Source organism: Notolepis coatsorum (assembly GCF_963971535.1).
Source record: "Notolepis coatsorum genome assembly, chromosome: 4".
Lineage (NCBI taxonomy): Eukaryota > Metazoa > Chordata > Actinopteri > Aulopiformes > Paralepididae > Notolepis > Notolepis coatsorum.
Genome location: NC_140168.1, coordinates 150,905,746 through 150,925,562, shown reverse-complemented (window position 1 = coordinate 150,925,562; position 19,817 = coordinate 150,905,746). Strand labels below are relative to the sequence as shown.

General features: G+C 41.8%; 1 protein-coding gene across 2 annotated transcripts in view; it reads left to right on the top strand.

The window, feature by feature from the left end:
• The window catches only part of LOC311227195 (uncharacterized protein), a 35,474-nt gene extending 18,165 nt beyond the window's left edge, over positions 1-17,309 (top strand). Inside the window, exons 4-5 of one of the 2 annotated variants that reach the window (XM_084312748.1) lie at positions 6,694-6,795; positions 16,071-17,309. In XM_084312748.1, the coding sequence (XP_084168874.1) occupies positions 6,694-6,751 (58 nt within the window). In that variant the 3' untranslated portion in view covers positions 6,752-6,795; positions 16,071-17,309. Of the gene's footprint in view, positions 1-6,693; positions 6,800-16,070 lie in introns of both variants that reach the window. The other variant, XM_084312749.1, reaches the window with a different exon arrangement.
• The last annotated feature ends 2,508 nt before the right edge of the window (positions 17,310-19,817 follow it).

Sequence of the window (19,817 nt, the reverse complement as noted above, 5' to 3'; positions counted from 1 at the left end):
GGCGATGAAGGGGGATCAGCGCCCCCTGCTGCTGGCGGTCAATGTGTTAAGCTTGATTCGTTTGGCTCTTTCTCCCATTCATGGTGTGTATTTCATTAGCAAGTGTCATTACACCCGCCACTGGGGGATTCTCAGCGCATGGTCATTACCTATTCACTATAAATTAACCAGCCTTCTTTCGGCAACTAAACTGGCTTCCGGTCAATAAAAGGGTAATTCATATCAAATTAGGTCTTACACACAAGATAGTTCAAAATAAGGGTCCTAAATATGTCCAATCGCTTCCGTGACAATCATTCATATTCTACCAGAAGGAGCAGTACAGATTTTATACTTCCTAAATTCAACACAATAATGGGCATGAATCCTTTTTTTATATTCTGCGGCATTGGAGTGGAACAAGCTTCCAGTGGCCCTGAAAAGCATTGAAGAGGGGGGAAGCTTTAGACGTGCCACAAAGAAATGGCTAGCCAGTGTAATGTAAGGTAGCCACGTCTAGAGGGTAGGGCGTATCTGTCTATAGTCTCTTGTTGGTATGTGTAGGAGTTTAATACAGGTTAATGTTTTATTATGATGCTCTATGTTGTCTGTTCATGTCCAAAATCAGGGAGCATGATGGAAATAAGTGCTTGCACTTTCTCGTGTTTTTATCCCTTGGATGCTGTCTTTTACTCCACAATAAAAACCAATCAATCAACCAGATGGGATAAATAATGTGTAGGATATATTGCCGGGTAAATAATTGTCTAAGGGCATGCGTCCACTTAGCTCACATTTCCAGCTGAAAAATGCTGGCAGTGCGCCGGTAGTACTGGGGTGGAGCGCTTGCGGTGAAAAAGAAAAACGCAGCGCGAGCCTTTTGTAGCTATGACAACGAGCTGTCAGTCACCAACCTACCTGATGACGAGAGAGAAAGAACTCTTGTGACACCTACATGACAGCCATCTTGTAATAATAACTTTTTTTAACGTATTTTACTGGCGCAGGTTTGTACATATAGTATATTTTATTATACTTTATTGTATATTAATTATATATATATTGTTATTACCTGACACCACAGTTCGCCCTTTGCTTTTTATTAGCTTTTTATTAGTGTATTCGTGTAGTTATTATTATTATTTGTGCCGTCTCTTGTGGGTAGACAGGCAGGCAGCTCCGGTGTCAGGTTACAAACAGAGTGCTAGATATGATAGGCTGTGATTGGTTGTCTGAAAAGACGCTCAGCGCATCGCTCTGAAAAGTTCAGAAAGTTTCAACTTTAAACGCTGTGTGCGGCTGCACAAAAAAGCTGAAAGGCGCTGAAAAAAGAAGCCGACTGCAGCGCATTTCCTATAGGCGGCCGCATACGCTCCCTCCCCATTGGGATACATTGAAAAAAGACGCTTGCGCCCATAAATATGAGGCAGGTGGACGCAGGCCCTAACTCTGCCCATATTTGGGCAAGAGACGAGCTGTGAAAGTGGGGCGATCATCAATCTACAGGAGGAAGTTGACTGTAGGCTGAATGAGACCGTTCTTGTTTTGCTATAGTGTTTATTTACCAGCCGTGTATAAACTACAGCCACAGAGGCCACAGTGGTCTTACAAGATTGATTGATTGATTGATATTTAAAATGTTTGTCTTACATACAGATGTATGCCCAGCCCATATGGGCTTACAAGACACATAAACAATAAGTGATCATATATACCAAGATGGCCACAAAAAAGAAAACAAAATAAAACATAACAAGCTGTAAACGGGGTAAAAATGGGGACGAGGGGACATTTATGCACATGTACTGGGACTGCCCACCAGTTAAGATATTCTGGAAAGAAGTGACTCAGCAATTATCAAATCTCTCAATTCTGAATATACCTGTACACCCCTCTGTATTACTGCTGAATGATGTTTTTGAGAATGCAGTACATCCACAGCGAAAGAGATTGGTTTTATCTGGTATCACAGTGGCTAAAAAGCTGATAGCATCACGATGGTTTCAACCGGAAAAAATGTGCCGGAAGGTCTGGATTCTTACATATCTCGATGTGATTTATCAAGAAATATATACAGCAAGAATTTTGGGTCTCAATGAATCCAAAATGACAATGTGGTTAGAAGTGGTGGAGAGAATAAAAGCTAGCATATAATGGTAGTGTATGGTTAGGAACAAGTTATAATGGTTGGATTATCCAATGGGGGGTCCGGGAGGGGGGGGGGGGTACGAGCTAGAGCATATGTGTATAGGTTTTTAGATAACAGGTATTAGGGGTATATCCTGTATAAGACAATTAACTAAATGGTGATTTCATTGGATGTGCACTGTCAACTAATGCTTGTATATCTTATCGTGTGTTGTCATGTTTGTTTATGCGTTTGTTTAAAAAATAATAAAATAAAATACAAAAAAAAACAAGCTGTAAATGTACTTCAAAGAAACAAGTGGCCCAATACACTATTGTGAAAAGTAGGCCTACGGGAGCCTTTGGCAGGTAAAGCCTAAACGTTGATTACATCCCGGCTGTTGCCCAAATATATAGTTTCACATTAAACATATTTGGACAATTTGTCTTTATAGTGACAATATATACAAACAGTGCTGACAGTGAGTGAGCATGTTGTAGTGTAGAGGATAGAGACTCAAACACTGCTGACAGTGAGTGAGCATGTTGTACTGTAGAGGATAGAGACTCAAACACTGCTGACAGTGAGTGAGCATGTTGTACTGTAGAGGATAGAGACTCAAACACTGCTGACAGTGAGTGAGCATGTTGTACTGTAGAGCAGGGGTTCCCAAACTTTTCAGGCCGGGACCCAGAAAATAAGGCGTCAGAGAGCCCAATGCACATCGTCAGGCTTTTTTTTCTTTTTTTTTTGCCAGGCGACCGATTTTTTAAGCCAAATATCACTTCAATCCTATTAAGTTAGTTCAAGTTAGTTATTCATTTATATGTGCTATTTATGAGAGGGCTAACTTGTTGCAAAATAATAATGATAATAATAATAGCCTCATTAAAATACTATTGTTGCTTCGGTTGTTTTCAGCGTTTTATGTGCATAATCTGTTATTTAGTTTGAAATGTTTGTTGAAATAAGTAGATTTTTCGTTTTTGTTTATTTATTAAGTTAATATAAAACCATATAGTCACATTTTAGAATACAATAGAATATAATTTTAGAATACAACTAGAAACACTGTCCTGGCCTGCTTCTAAGTTCAGTGGCCTGAAAATAAATAAAATAAAATTGTGAAATCATCTCGCGGCCCTCCCGTGGCTGCTCGCGGCCCACCTTTGGGTCGCGACCCCGACTTTGGGAACCACTGCTGTAGAGGATAGAGACACAGGCTGCGGTTACACACAGGGCCATTTTTGTTTAGTTTTCAGGGTCAGTTTCGCTTTTCAGAACGCAACATAATGGCAGGCAAGTTAGACATTGTGTTTTTGCCTCCTGAGCACAGTGATGTGTATACATGTAGTACAATGCCAAAGCAGTAGGTGGCAGTAGGTGGCGAACATGAAGGCAATGAACATGAAGTCCACCATTTTAACCCATTCTCCGCCACTATAAACGATTGGACGGTATTTTAGTATGAATGTGTGAATGAAAAAGTAAAACGTTCCTACATCCTGAACGATAGATAATTGATGTTGAATGGGCCATAGTAATGTCAATTTAGCAATACAATTTAAAAAGTTATAGCCCTGCAAAGAAGGTGAACATCTCCATAGACAAATAGTGCTGGCAGAGAGGCTACAAGGATGGATATAAGCTCCGGCAGAGAATGGGTTAAATGCCTCGCGTCAGCCATTTAGCCAATGTAGCATTTATTTTTCAGCAAAGAAAGTGCAATAAAAGTGCAATAAACAAAACTGATACATTCACTGTGTTCTGCCTCATTTGTTGATTAAACAAAACTAACATCAACACAATTGACCACCAAGAGCGGAGTTTTAGTCTCAACATTAGTAGGTAGCTAACGTTAGCTCACGTTAGCCAGCCAGCACAAAACTCATGATATAAGGAGCTATCAGTAGCTAGATAACATTAGAGACAACGCCTCATGTATTAACACTTTCGGGGCCATTTGGATCCGTCTAAAATCACTGTAGACGGCCAGCATATCATAATAGACTTGCACAGTCCGTGGGGCTGTTTGTAGAGCTAAATCTATACTTTATAGTATTGCTATCTGTCCATTCTCATTGTCAATTGAGACCATAAACCGTCCCTTCAAAATGGCTTAAAGAATTTTTTTCATCAATACGTTCTCATTTTATAGCGTCTTGAATATAAGCGTTATAAGGGATTTCGGCTAGGATATTTCCTGGAAGGCGAGATACAGGCCGCTAAGGCCTAGGTTACACTGGGCGTTTTTGTTTTGTTGCTGAATGAATACGTTTGCTGTCCCTGTTACACAGAAATGCCGCTTTGGCAGGAAAACGCGTTGCCCTAGCGGGAACGCTGAAAAGGTGTTTTCGTTTTGGATACTCGCCAAAACTCGCCGACAACGTGTCGTGTAATCGGCGCATAGCCGTTTTTGCTCAACGCCCATGCGCAGTAGATACCGGCATCTGCGTGCCCTCACCAACGTCCGGTGACAACAGAGCTGTCCCAAATAGCTGCAGCTACCATGTGTTGTCAAGTTATTGTTATAAGGACCCCAGTCCAAGCTACAACAGTCTGCATTCCCTTAACAATTGTTTGTATTGAGCCGTATTGTATTGTACCCATTATGCAATATGTTAAATAAAGTTTACATCCATTCATTCTGCTAGCATTAACGATTGCATGAGCAGCTGGCTAACGTGAGCTAGCGTTAGCTATCAGACCCTGTTATCTCAAGCTCCTCTTTCAATCTTAACAAGCATTAAACAAAATTGCCCAGTCATCTATTCACTTTTGTTTAATACAAGAGGCGTTGTCTCGAATGTTATCTAGCTACTGATAGCTCCAGATATCATCAGTTTGGTGCTGGCTGGTTAACGTGAGCTAACGTTAGCTGCTAGCCACAATGCTATACTGTTATACTGGCATATTCCATTCACGTTAGCATGTAGCTAACAATGTAGCTAACAACATCGCCGATCTTTTTGAGACTAAACTATCCGCTCTTGGTGGTCACTTGTGTTGATGTTAGTTTTGTTTCATCAACAAATGAGAGGCAGAACACACAGTGAATGTATCCGTTTTGTTTATTGCACTTTTATTACACTTTGCTGAAAAATAAGTGCTGCATAGGCATTTAACACTTTAATCGCCAAGGACGCCTTAACTCGTCATTCCCCGCCATGCTAATTCTGCCAATGACGCCGTAACACGTCATTGAGATCAATATTTCAAAAATCTGTGATCATAATCATATTTCTCCCGCGGAGACTTGAGATCTACTGTTGATCCCCTCTCAACTCTCCAACGGTTCAAGAGCGCCATCTGGTGGCCGATCGGCGGATCGCCCAAACCGGAAACGGAAATTGGTGCTCATCCAAATTCGGTCCGATCACTCCCTATAGGTCCCGGGACTCGAGCGTGACACAATGGATAGCGATCCGTTACCAATAACTCGATAAACAACATGATTTGGACGTATATACTATTATACAACCTGGAGATGGATAGCATATTTCAACATCCCATAATAGGAATATTTTTGCTCGTCGCTCATCGCCCAACGGCCCGAGGAGACTGGGGTATATTTCAGCGTTTTTTTTTACCGTGTTCGATACAAACTGCTCTAATGATCATATCACCCACACTAGATGAATCATCTAATGTTGGCCACGGAATTATAAAAGACCCCCCCCCCCCCCATCCGGTCAACATCAGACGATAAGTAGTAACTTCTAGAAGCACGTCCATTTGAAATTTTTTATCTTGCGCCGATCGCTATCCAACTGTATTTGATCATCAATATAATGTACTACATCACTGTGCTCAGGAGGCAAAACGAAGGTGCTCAGATTGCAAAACGAATGTCTAACTCTGCTGCCACTACGTTGCCACCTGGAAAAGCGAAACTCATCTGAAAAACGAAACGAAAACACCCTAGGTGTAACTCCAGCCTAAGCTACTAACATTAAATCCAATGACATTTCGGATATACAGAAGCTACAGTTAAAACTCAAACTGCATATGATCGGTATTGATGGTCCACCATGAATGCATGAAGGGGGGGGCGGGGGATGTCGTTTCTGATTATTGATTACCAATAACCGTGTTAGCCTCAGTAGCCACATTCATTGACAGAGTGGATGGCTATCAAAACAATGCCTGATCAGCGTGTAATTTACGTGAAAAAATTAGGTTTGGCTGTAGTGCAAATCTCTTTATTAAATAGATAAATGTATATCTAATCCAAAAAGCCAATCACCTGCAGACATGTGGAATATCCCGTGTTGAAAACATTTAAATGTATATCCTTATGTCTTTGGGGGGAATGTATACTTCTTTGTCACCTCTTCCACCCCTCACCACTTTGCGCCCCTCTGCTTAACAGCTGAATGAATTACCTCAAAAGTTCTCGCAACACAGTGATTAGTCATGTTTTAGAATAGGAACGATGGGGATTAAAAGCCTGGCGTGAATCATCTCGGTCAGAAATACCACATCAGCTGTGTGAATGGTTGCCATAATGTGGCAAGACGGGCAGGTTGACATAAGTTAATCATAATGTAACCCCCCCCCTCTGCTTCTTCCTTCCTTTCTTTCAGTTGTATCGATTCCTGGTCCAAGGTAAAACCCTGTTGTCCAGAACACCCCTTTGATTGACTTGAGGGTCACATATCCTACATACAGTGACTGACCTGACTCAGGTAGGTGTGTGTGTTTGTATGTGTGTGTTTTGTATGTGTGTGTATGTCCACATAGACGGTAGTTTGTACTGACTAGACCAGAGGGACGCTACACTAAAGCTGATAACAGTGTGAGGGAAGTAAGTGAAGTTTGAGTATCTATTTTGTTGAATAATCCTAAATCTTACCACATTCACGGCCAGCCATTAGATGGGCCCCATTCTAGGAAGGCCAGCGTTCCCATAACAAACGTTCACTGTGCATCACATTGTTTGTAGAGCTAAATCTATATTTTATATTATAGCTATGCATCCAATGTCATTGTCAATTGACAGTATGAACCTTCCGTTCAATATGCCATAAAGAAATAATATTTTCATCAATACGTTCCCGTTTTATACCGTGATGAATATGAGTGTTATATCGGAATGATCTGGGATAATTCCTGCAAAGCTAGTTATACGGCGCTAAGATAATAACTTAAATCGGTTGCCGTTTCGTCCTTACACAGTTAAAAATCCAAATGCATATGATCGGTATTATGTTCCAGCATGAATGCATGAAAGGGCGGGGGGGGGGGAGTCGTTTCTGATTATTGATTACCAATAACGGCATTCGTTATTACCACAACATAGGATGAGCAGGGGGGTGGCTATTAAATGCTTGCTCGATCAAGCTGAAATTGATGTCAAATTGCTCTTACCTGTGGCCGGTTGGATTCCAAAAAGAATTTTCCAGTTATTTGATCGCCATCTGCTAGATCAGTGGTTCTCAAACCTTTTACACCAAGTACCACCTGAGAACGTAGCTGGCTCTCCAAGTACCACCATATGACCGGCGTTAAAATACAGTCTATTCAGCTATGCACAGTTCACGCAGGAGGCAAATGTATTCCTAATACCATTATTTATTGTTAACTTTTGTCAGACACAGCCACAATGTACAAAGGGATAGCACTAGAACTAGCAAACGCTTCCACACAACTCATACAATGCAAGGAGGGGCATTGAGAACATAATAACTAACATTCTCACATAGCAAGTGAGAAAATTAAGAACAATTGTATTTCAGCAAATGTACTTAATTCTCTCTCTCTCTCTCTCTCTCTCTCTCTCTCTCTCTCTCTCTCTCTCACACAGCAAGAAATTGTCCTTCATTCTCTCGCACGCACACACACACACACACACAATTATTTTGTTAAAAAAACTTTATTTCCTGCATTCTGGTGCAGGAATTTTTGAATTTTTACCCTTTAAATGCCAGTGTTTGTGATGGGCATCACAAATTATTGTAAAAAATAAAATAAAACACATACCGGTATTCAATACATTTTTGAATTTTTACCCTTTAAATGCCAGTTTGTGTGATTGCATCACAAATTATTGTTAAAAAAAACACACAAAGTAAAATATTTTCAATATATCAAATGCAAAGTAAATTTTTCTGGGGGGAATTATTACAGGCTAGGCATGTGTCAATGATTAGCAACAACATAGATTTTGATGGATTTTTTGTAATGTCAGATTTAACACCAACTCTTTTCAGAAAAGTGGGAGTATTTCATTTTTTATCTGACATTACAAAAAAATCTAAAAAAAATAAATGGTTATGATCAGGGCTGAAGTTGAATTAAAGATTCATGACTGTTTAGACTGCATTACTCTCTGTCACAGTGATCTCCTGGTTGTTCCCCACTTAGGTTATCTAACTATTGCGCCGCAGCAAACAGAAACACTGGCCTGGCCTGCTTCTAAATTCAGTGGCCTGACTGTAAAAAAAGAAGAAGAAAAAAAACATTTTTTTTGTGTGTAAATGTTTTCAAGTGCCACCAGCAGTACCACCAAGTACCACTAGTGGTACGCGTACCACAGTTTGAGAACCACTGTGCTAGATCATATGTCCATTGGCTGATGCCATATTCCTTTACTGCATAATGAATTCGGTGTCGCAAAAAGTATTCCAGGCGATCGGGTGAAGCCCTCGCTTCAGACTAACAAAAAAGTCTGCCCGGAGCGTAAAAAAGGTGACACCAAGGGCTAGATCCACAAAGAATGGATTGCACAAGTTGCACCCTTACTTACAATTCATTATGAATTGAAATTGGGGGACCCTGATGTAAACGAGACGAAAGTCTTTCCCTGGTCTGCATCCCCTTAACAATTGTATGTATTGAGCCATACTGTATTGTACCCATTCTGCAATCTGTTAATACAATTTTCATTCAATCAATCACCGTGCAGATTGATTCATTGAATGAAAGTTTTATTAACAGATTGCAGAATGGGTACAATACAGTACGGCTCAATACACACAATTGTTAAGGGGATGCAGACCAGAGAAAGACTTTCGTCTTGTTTACATCGCGTCTCTACTTTTCGTAGCTCCATTTCTGCAGACCCCTCTCTGATTGGTTGAGCTCCATTTCTGCAGACCCCTCTCTGATTGGCCGAGCGTGCGCATGAGCCGCGACAAGCGCCTCTAGCCAGGAATCGAAACTCTGTTAAGCTCCAGAGAGAGAGGCTGAAAACCCACAGTTCTTGCCCGACGGGTGGGAGCCGAATCCCGGATCCGAGTTTTCTCATGAATACCCCCAAAACATGGAGGTCGCGAACGCAATTTATACGCATGGTTTGCACGCAAGTATTGATTACGCCATAACGAATGGCGAACGGGTTATGATGGTATTGGAGGCAGATTACTGATATCCATTCAAGAATCCATTGTGAAGCCATTATGTCATATTTTTAATACATCACTGGAGAAGGGAATCGTCCCACTGGAACTTAAAATAGCTAAGATCATCCCTATTTATAAAGATGATGACCCAGCCGTCTTCAACCATTACAGACCTATATCCATCCTTCCTACCTTGTCAAAAATACTTGAAAAGCTTGTCTATAAAAGATTAATTGAACATCTTAATAAGCACTATTATTTACACTCACCAGTACGGGTTCAGAAAGAAACATGCAACATATATGGCAATAACACATCTAATTAATGAAATATACAAAGCTAAAGACAGAAAGGAAAACACTATAGGTATTTTTTTAGACTTATCAAAGGCATTTGATACAGTCAATCACAATATCCTCCTGCAGAAGCTCTCACATCTTGGAATAAAAAACAATGCACTGCTATGGTTCACCAGTTACCTTAAAGATAGACATCAGTCTGTATCCTATAATGGGATAAATTCTCCTTTTCTTCCTTTACTTTGCGGTCTGCCCCAAGGTTAAATTATTGGGCCTTTGTTATTTTTGTTATATATCAATGACCTCCTTAACGTCTCAGACAGGCTGTCGAAAATTTTATTTGCAGATGACACAAGTGTATTCTATTCACATAAAGATCCTGATACCATCATTAGGGTCATAAATGAATAACTTAACAAACTATCAATTTGGTTTAAATGCAACAAATTATCACTAAACATTAAAAAAACTAATTTCATTTTTTTTGTCTCAAATCTGTGATTTTTAACTCCTCATCTAAAGTAGTGATCAATGACATCCCCATAGCTAGGGTGTGTTCTACACGATTCCTTGGTGTTCTGCTTGATGAATCCCTATCATGGAAACCTCATATCACAGCCATAACTACAAAAATGGCCAAGAGTATTGGTATTCTTGGAAAAACACGTCACTTGCGAGGTTGCCACAATGTTATATTACTCTATGGTTTACCCATATATCAATTACTGTAATTTAGTTTGGGGTAGTACTCATCAGACCAAACTTGAGCCCATACACCGTCTGCAGAAACGAGCTCTAAAAATAATCAGCTGTGTTCAACGAAGTCATTCTTCTCAGCCTCTATTCCATAAGTTAGGTATACTCAGTGTTTATCAAGTGAATCATCTTCAGACTGGTTTATTTGTGCATAGTTCTTTTTTTTTTAACTTAAATTTTTATTAACACTTATAGACAAACATCACTTACAGAAAAAAGAAACTAACAACACAATAAAAACAAAAAAAGCAGTGCACATAAATGGTTACATGGGTATCATGGTTAGTTGTCTGGTTCCACTACAGTTGTTTTCCAGGTACTTAATACAAAGGCTGATTGTGTACCTCCCTTAAACGGGTATAAAAAATATAATTCCTACTCAAAAATATTAAATACTGACTAAGGCATGCATGTGTGATATGGGTCCAGAGACCCTCCTTGAGCTTCTTTCTTCCCTTATCCTTCGTCCCTTTTTTTTTGTTTTTGTTTATTAACTTTCTCTTTGCCTTTTGATTCACCCATACACAAACCACATCATCCCTGAATATTAATATAACACTGTTAAACAGACATAAATAATAAAGTACAAAAACATAAAACAATTGTAATACCCCAAAAAAAATATTATAAAATACTAACTAAAGCAAAAGTGTGTGACATGGGTTCAGAGACCCTCCTTGAACTTCTTTCCTCCTTTACCCTTCGCCCTCTTGTGTTGCATTTGGTTCTTCCTCTGTGATGTTGTTTTCGTTCCCTTTATAATCCTCCCACTTTACCCATCTTTCCCCAAATTTCTCTTCCTGTAGCCTCAGCATGTGCGTTATCCTCTCCATATCCTGTATCTCCTCTACTATTCCTACCCATTGTGCTATTGTCGGTGGGTCTTCCTTGTACCACAGTCTCGTTATTGCTTTTCTGGCCGATATCAACATTATCTTTATTAAATATTTGTCCCCCCCCTGTATTCCCTCGTGTGTCAGGTCCCCTAAGTACAGCACCAGTCCCGTTTGTGGCAATCCGTATCCTAATATTCTGATCATTGCCTCCCCTATCTCCTCCCAATACCCCTTCAGCTTCTGACATCCCCAGAATATGTGTGTGTGATTTGCCCCCTCCTTCCCACACATCCTCCAGCATGCTCTTTGTGTTGGTGCATATTTTCCCTTCAGCTCTGGGGTTATAAAGAATCTGATTATGTTTTTCCATCCATTCATTCTGAAAGACCCCCATTTCCTAGGTCCCCCTCAATGTGGCTCGCATGTTCCAATCAATCAATCAATCAAATGTATTTATAAAGCACATTTCACATGACGCGTGTCAACCAAAGTGCTGTACAGAGGGTAAATACACAAGATACATATAGACAACAATCACACTCCGTTTTATGGGAGGGCACACAGGCAAACACATAGAAAAACAGGGCATGAGTCAGTGAACGGGAAAGGCTAGTAGGTAGAAGTGGGTTTTGAGCCTCGATTTGAAGGCATCTATCCAATGTCCCTCTTTCCTCCCAAACCCGTGTGTGGTGTCTTCTGTGTACCCCTTTTTATTTTCTTTCCTCCTCTCTATTTTCTATGTGATGTCTATTTATCCCCTTAATCCCTTCCAACTGTGTTACTCTCAGCGTGTGTCTATGTACTTGTTTCAATATGTTCTGTGTTCCGTCTATCATACCTAATTATATTTCCGTTTATTTCCTCCGTCGGCCTGTGTATTATGTGTTCATGTATACATTATGTTCGTTCCTATATCCTGCCTCTACCTGGGAATGTGTGTTTATGTATATGTTATTTCAGTTTCTATATTTTGTCTCTATTTGGATAGTTTTTCAATCTCTTGTGCGTGTACTCATCCGTTCGTATCCTCCCGCCTCCTCTCCCCTCCTTCTCCGTCTCTGGCCTCCTCGTTCGTCTCCGCCTTCGGTCTGTCACGTCTCACTTCGGCCTTCTCCTCTCTCCTCCCTCCTCTCCCGGGCCTCGATCTCCCGCTCTGGTCCATCTGCGTGCCCCCTCCAATCTCTGCTGCAGGCTCCGCGTCTGGCCCTCCTGTCTCCTTCCCTCTCCGTCCTCCGCCATCTGCATCCCCCGTCGCCTCATTTCCTCCGCCGCCTCCCGCGCCGTCGCGTATGTCACCGTCCCTTCCTTCCAGTGTATCCTTAGCGAGGTCATGGGTGACTGGAATTTTATTCCGTTTTCTTTCAAAATTCTCTTCAGTCCCGCGTAGGACCTGCGTGTTATTGCCACCGCTGTCGAGTAATCTTGATCAAACGACAGTCTTTTCCCCTCGATTTCTATCTTTTTGGTCCACGCGGTTCTGAGTATCAACTCCTTAATCTCAAACCTCAGAAAGTTAATAATCACCGCCCTCGGAGGTCTGTCCGGTTTCGGTCTCGGAGCCAACGCCCTGTGGGCCCTCTGTATCTCCATTTTTTCCAGTCCCGTCTCCCTCAGTTGTTCCTTGATAAGCTCTTCCACATATTGGATCACCGATTCCCCTTCGACTCCTTCTTTCAATCCCCATATTCTGATGTTATTTCTCCGTGACCTCCCCTCCATGTCCGATATCTCGTGTATCTCTGTGCTCCATTCCTCCATCTGCGCCGCTCTAGTCTGTACCTCTGTTACGTTACTATCCTGTTCCGCCATCTTCTCCTCCACCCTTTTGATTTCTGTATTCATTTCACCTCTGAAGTCCTCTTGTTCCTTCCTCAATTCCTCCCGTAACTTCCCAATATCATTTCTTATCGTGTCCGAGTTCAGTTTCATGTTCGCCTGCATCGTGTCCGAGTTCAATTTTATGGTCGCCAATATCCCGGCCTGCATGCGCACGGCCCATCCTGGCATTTCCTTGTCTGTCTCAGCCGAGACTCCCCCTTCTTCCGCCTGCTCCTTCTCGGTCTCGCCTCGGGGGTTCTGCTCCGTCGAACTCTCCTCTTCCTGTGAGTTCTCCATTTCTCTTTCCTTCATATTTGTTTTCTCCTCCTTCCTTCTCGTTTGCATCTTCATTTTTGATCACTTTCCGTCACTTTTCGGGTCCTTATTTCTCCGTTTTTCGCTCTTTTGACCAGGAGCCTCACCACATGCGTGCTACTCTTCCGCTCTCATACCGGAACGATCGCGCATAGTTCTTTAAACAGCCCTTCCCCCTTTTTTTCATGACATGTTTGCCCACAATCACCAAATTCATAATTACCCCACACGTAGTTCCTGTTTGCTTAGACCACCCTTTTCCCGCACTTCCCAATCTCAGTTTTGTTTGCTCTACCGAGGGTCAAAGTTGTGGAACTCTTTGCCTCCACATATTTTGGAATTTTCTTTTCTGAAATTCAAAAGAGCACTGAAATCTCATCTCCTAGATCACCAATACTTCCCATATGGACTTCCTTTACAAACTGTGGTCTGATGGATTTTGTTATTGCATTTTCGTTTTATTATATATTCTTCCTGTCATTAATTGTTTTCTCTACCAGAAATCGTATGGCATGGGTGCCTGCTTCGGTGTCTATGTAGGCCTGCTTGTGTGTGTTTGTTTGTTTGGGGGGGGGGGGGGGGGGGGGGGGATTTTATATTTTATCTTGATATAATGTAATTTTGCTTCCTGGTGAATGCCACATGCAAGCCCCTTGAGGGTTTTTAGGCAATTCTCCTACACATCCCTTGTGGATTATATTGTATTATATATGTAATTGTTTTTATATGTGTAAATAAACAAACAAACAAACAAACACATATGTTGGATTATGTAATTGGTTTGTCATTAAAAACCAATAATAATCGCTCGCATCGCCGGCTTCGCTGACCAGAGCTCTCTCAGATTCAAAGTTTTAATTGCAGCCTGGAACATACATGTTTCGGAACCAATGTGTAACTAGACAGTTACAATATAACATTTATATTAATTAACCCAGTTAATGCCTTAAGAGAGAGAGTCTGGTGGTCAATGTCGGATTGCTACGGAAATGTTGTGTCTTACTAATAATAACTAATTCCTTGGTCAATAGAAGTCTCTGTGATACTTTCTGAATATGATTTTGGAGCATCAAATGGGCAGGGTTATAATAGAAGAAAGACAGTGTAAACAATATAATTAACTCTGAATATAATAATGAGGAAAAAGAAACAGTATACACAACAAGGTGCATGAGATGAGGTGGGGGAGTCATGTCATGGTACAGTTACAGTAAGTGGGGAGTGTAAACACTAAACAGTGATTCAACCCCCCTCAATGTACAGTTTCTGACAGCTGGGCTGTGTTGAACTTGTCACGTGAAATAACGTTATGTGAATAAACCGCGAAATAACATAACGTTACAATGTACAGTTTTATAACATAACGTTACAATGTACAGTTTCTGACAGCTGGCTGTGTTGTGAAATGTGCATAACGTTATGAATAAACCGCGAAGTCACGTGAAATAACGTTATACGCGAATCTGGTAGTACATTTCTTTTTATCTTCTTGATAATGATAACATTACATCTGCCTTTTACCGCGTGACGAGCTAAACCAATCAGAGAGGGGCTTCGCTCAACCAATCAGAGAGGGGTCTGCAGAAATGGAGCTACGAAAAGTAGAGACGCGTTTACATCAGGGTCCCCCATTTTCAATTCATAATGAATTGTAAGTAAGGGTGCAACTTGCTCTGTGCAATCCATTCTTTGTGGATCTAGCCCCAAGTGTGCAACAGGGGAAACTGCATTCTCGAGACAGCGCCAATACCAGCCAAAATACAGCTCTGTGACATTGAATAGGATAATAAAATCGAATAAAAGAAAAAGCGAGTTAAAAACGTATATATACGTGATTGGCCATCAAGCGTTGGCTCCCAATCACGTATATATACGTGAATGGCCGGGAATGTGTTAACATTCTCAGTTTACTAACATACACAACACTGCAGCACTCAAGTCTGAACACTTTGATGAACATTGTTACTCAGCTGATAGAGTTGTGCCCTTCCTGCTGACTTGTCGTACAAAACTTGTAAGTCGCTTTGGATAAAAGCGTTCAGCTAAATGACAATGTAAATAGACTGAATATGAATGCTGTCCTTGTCTCAGCATAGTATGACGATTTAAAAATAATTCATGGTTAAACCTCAAAATGTTTCCTGTTTTTGAAGTCGGGTCTTTTAAAGGGGAATTTTGCAGATTTCTTTTTTTTAACGTGAAATATACATTTCACGTTAAACACAGTGGTGATGTGGCATAAAACGTACCATTGTGTTGTGTCTGGAGAGCCCCGCCTCCTCCCTGGAACTCTGCCCGGTGACAGAGCGTTCGTCTGTGACCGCAGACACGTTAGTCTGTGAACAGTTGAGGAAATAGCATCTGTAGTTCACCGCAGGTCTGCTCTCGTCCCAGCTGTTGACACAGAACACATGGGTATGTTTTATGTCCGATTATCACATGCCCCTTCTCGCGACGGAATGGTAGTTTAAATGAAATTATTATAATAATGTCATGAAATGCCTCTTTATGTTGAGATAGATGAATAATGTATTAATCCTGAGAGGAAACTGCTTCTCCAGTTTGTCTGACACTTTAACCCTTTCCACCCCACCAGGAGACTACACTGAATCCCAATACCGCAGAGAGAAAAAACCATATATATATTTGATTTAACAAGTAGAAGCTCCCATTCTGATTGGAGGATAGACGGTCCCATGAGGCGAAGCTCCCATTCCGATTGGTGGATAGACGGTCCTAAGAGAAGGCGGCACGGTTGGCCACACCTGCTTCTCGTCATCGCCCCCATTTGAGGTTGGTCAAGACGACTTAAAAGCCAAACGCTACACAACAAAGAAAATGGCTCCTGTGGATCCATGGTCCCCGGCGCTGGTCGGAACGGAAGCTGAGGTTTCCCTCGCTCCTCCATGGACCGTAACCCGGTGGAGGACGCACGATAAAGTTAACGTTATCCCAGATTGACGGAGGCCCCCCAGAAAGACCTTGAACTCGGGGGAGGACCCCGACAGTGGCGCTGCATTCTCCCGTCTATTTCTTTTTCCAAACTGGATTGGTCGTTTTATCTACCATATTACAACAAAAAAAAGTATAATTCCTCGTTCCATTGAATGAATGTTTCTTTCCTTGACTAATCCAACTTGATACTGAAAGAGTGAATCGTTACCACATCAATACCGCAAGGCTTTTATTTATTTTTAAATAGCTGGAGGTCGAGGGCTTCTTTTTGTGAATGGGGGCTGCTGTATTAAGTAGGTGTTTTCTCTCGTTACCTGTACACATTTCAGGGGAAGTTTGGGGCGGTCGTGGGTTGATTGATTGTTTGCTGAGTAGGTCAGTTTCTGTTGGTGGTCAGTTAGTGCTGCTACTTGGTGTTTTCTCTTTTCTTAATCTCTTAGGAAGGTTGTAGGTATTTCATTGGGCCATAGTAGCACTGGTGTTGGCACCATTTCGAGCACTTTTGTCCCTCGAGGCTGATTCTCCCCCAATTCATTCTCATAAGTTTGTGTGCGTGTTCATATGTGCTGACGACTGGGGGTGGGAAATGTCCCGATGATAAGAGTATGTATTCATGAGTGAGTGAGTGAGTGTGTGTTTGTGTTTACAGTACAGTCCCCAGAGGTCTGCTGGTCAAGACGGCTTTTCTTTTTTATTATTTTTTTATGTTAGTGTTACTTAGCGACGTTTGCAATGCACCGCTAAATGTGGCAGTGGTATGCGACATGGCGCTCCACTGCTCCCATTTTACTTTGCTAGAGGAATGCCGTTCGGGGAGCGTTACGGATTTTTGGACCAGACCCTAACGGTAGTTTGGCCATCTGGCTACATTAGTGCCGGAGTGCGGAGGGATGGGGGGGGGACTTAGGGATGTATTTGGTGGGGGAGGGGGCATGCGTATGGTATGCCATGTGGCAGCTGAAGGCTATGGACAGCTGATGGCTAATTATTGTATTAACTCCTCCCCCTCTGAAGATTTACTGACATTGTATCATCATCGCCATTGTTGTTATGATTCATCGCTGTGTTTAATGGCTACCCTTGCCTTTTGTGTGGTGATTGCCTTTGCCCAGTGGAGGGTTTTATACGTGCAAGCTGGTATTTGTAGTCTTTTCAGGGGTGGGTTGAGACGCTAGTCTACAGCGTGGCTGTCGAGACCCGAGAGCCCGGTCGGGTTTTGAGTTGTGTGCATTCCAGGGCCATCCCAACATTATGGATAGGAAAACAAACACGGATTGGTTGCTATCGCTGCCTGCTTTTGTAAAAGGCACAGTCGGGTTCTACACGACGTGTTTCTATCTTAACATGGTGTAGATCAGCACAAGGATCTGCTCCGTGCAGGTTTCTCACTGGCTCGTTTCTTGGGCCCCTGGCCTTTTGTCCCTTTTCTGTTCAGCATCTCTGAGCCGTCGGATGGCAGCCCCTTGCATGTTGACCCTTTTTCTATCGAGAGGAGAACAATGCCAAAACTGTGTGTACATTGGGAGACGAGTGTGTGTGTGTGTGGAAGAAGCGATACATTGATCATTAGATGTTACATTTGTGTGTGTGGTGATAAACAATGATGTTGTATACTTAAGCTTGGGAGGGTGGGGGTGGGTTTTTAGGGGACATGGTTGGTTGTCGGTGAATATGGACAATCTGATGCCCCAAAAATTGTACTTGTGTTTTTGGTTTTACCCCCTTGTAGGCTGTGTGGTGCAATACCTCAATTTTTACCAATGCTAACTTAACGCTCTGTGCAAACTAGCTCCTCTCCCTGCAAGGGGCGTTTTGTATTCTTCTCCATCCCTGGCTTTGAGTCGCAGTGCGCTGGATCCTCCAGGTCCGCCCTCTGTGTTGAGACACTTCTGCCTATGTATTAAATGAGAATGTTGTTTTTATTTTTGTTTTTTTTAAAGTCACCACAGCGGTAGCTGCATCCCAAGATATGGACAATCTGCCTTTTCTCTGTTATAGAAAACAAATTGAGTTTTATTTATTAAATTGTAAATATGTAATGCAATTCAAAATAATGGCTTGGTCTTTGTCTGTTCAATATACTGTTTCTAAGAAGCTCCGATCTTTTGTATGTCTCAAAAGTCGTTTTTATATGTATTTTTTACAATAAATATATTATGTGTGAGACCTGTTTGTGGGTGTGTTTTTGAGTTTTCATTAATTGTTTCGATGTGTGTGTGTAAAGTACAGTCAGCCCCAAGCCAGGACCAAATATTGTTGGACCAAACCATTAAATATTTTATTTACAACTTTATATCTAATTAAAGGCTCAATCCATAATTCAAATATAAATGAATGAGTAGCCCCACCAAGTAAAGCGGCACGGTCGTGTAGTGGTTAACTGTCGCCTCACAGCAATAAGGTCCAGGGTTCGATTCCCGCTTGGGGACCAGGTTTCCATGATGCCAGGTACCCAGGTGGGTTATCTCCCAGGCCTTTCTGTGTGGAGTTTGCATGTTCTCCCCGTGCTCGCAAGGGTTTCCCCCCCGATAAGATAAAAAACCCAATGGAAAAACATGCACAACAACAGATCGCTAACGATGTGGCGTCCTTGACGAAGACGGACAGGAGCACTTGGATTGGTCCCCTGGCGCGGCTCACGTTGACGCCTGTCTGCTCCCGGCTGCCCTTGGGGGGGAAGGACGACGGGATGGGTTAATCGCAGAGACGAATCGCATCTGCGATCCTAAAGAGACAATGCATGCGTGTGTGTTCCGGTGTGTGTGCTATACTAACCGCTGTGTGTACCACTAAAACATTGTGTGTCGTTGCATGCCGAATAAAGACCTCTGCAACAGGTCCTGCATTATTATTATTATTATTATTATTATTATTATTATTATTAATGAACAGATTAAAAAACAAACAAGCAAAACAGTAATGTTCAAAAAGGAGTAGGATCCCTACCCCCTTCACACACTATCTTATGCAACTCAAATTAGCTCATTTTCATACAACGCAAATGTCCACACTATGAAAAGAAAATTTCAGTAATAATACTAATGATAACTCCGCCGAGCACCAGCCCACTGATGGACGCCAGGGCTCACCAGGTCAACACCTTGTTGTAGTAGTTACTGTAAAACGGTTTTCTCTGCATGTATACCATCATAAAAGTAGAATATTCATTTATATTTGTGTACACCCGTTGCTGTTATTCTTCATTTGATATGACAAACAATCTGAAATTAATCGCACACCAATAACAAAACCAAAGCTGAAAGTAAAATTCTGTCTGGCAACATCTGGAGGTATAAAAGTCACTTCAGAGGTGCCCTGCCTGCCGCCTCCCGTAGAGACGGACCAGAAAGTGACACCATGTGATGCAATGCCAACGGTAGAATAAAGC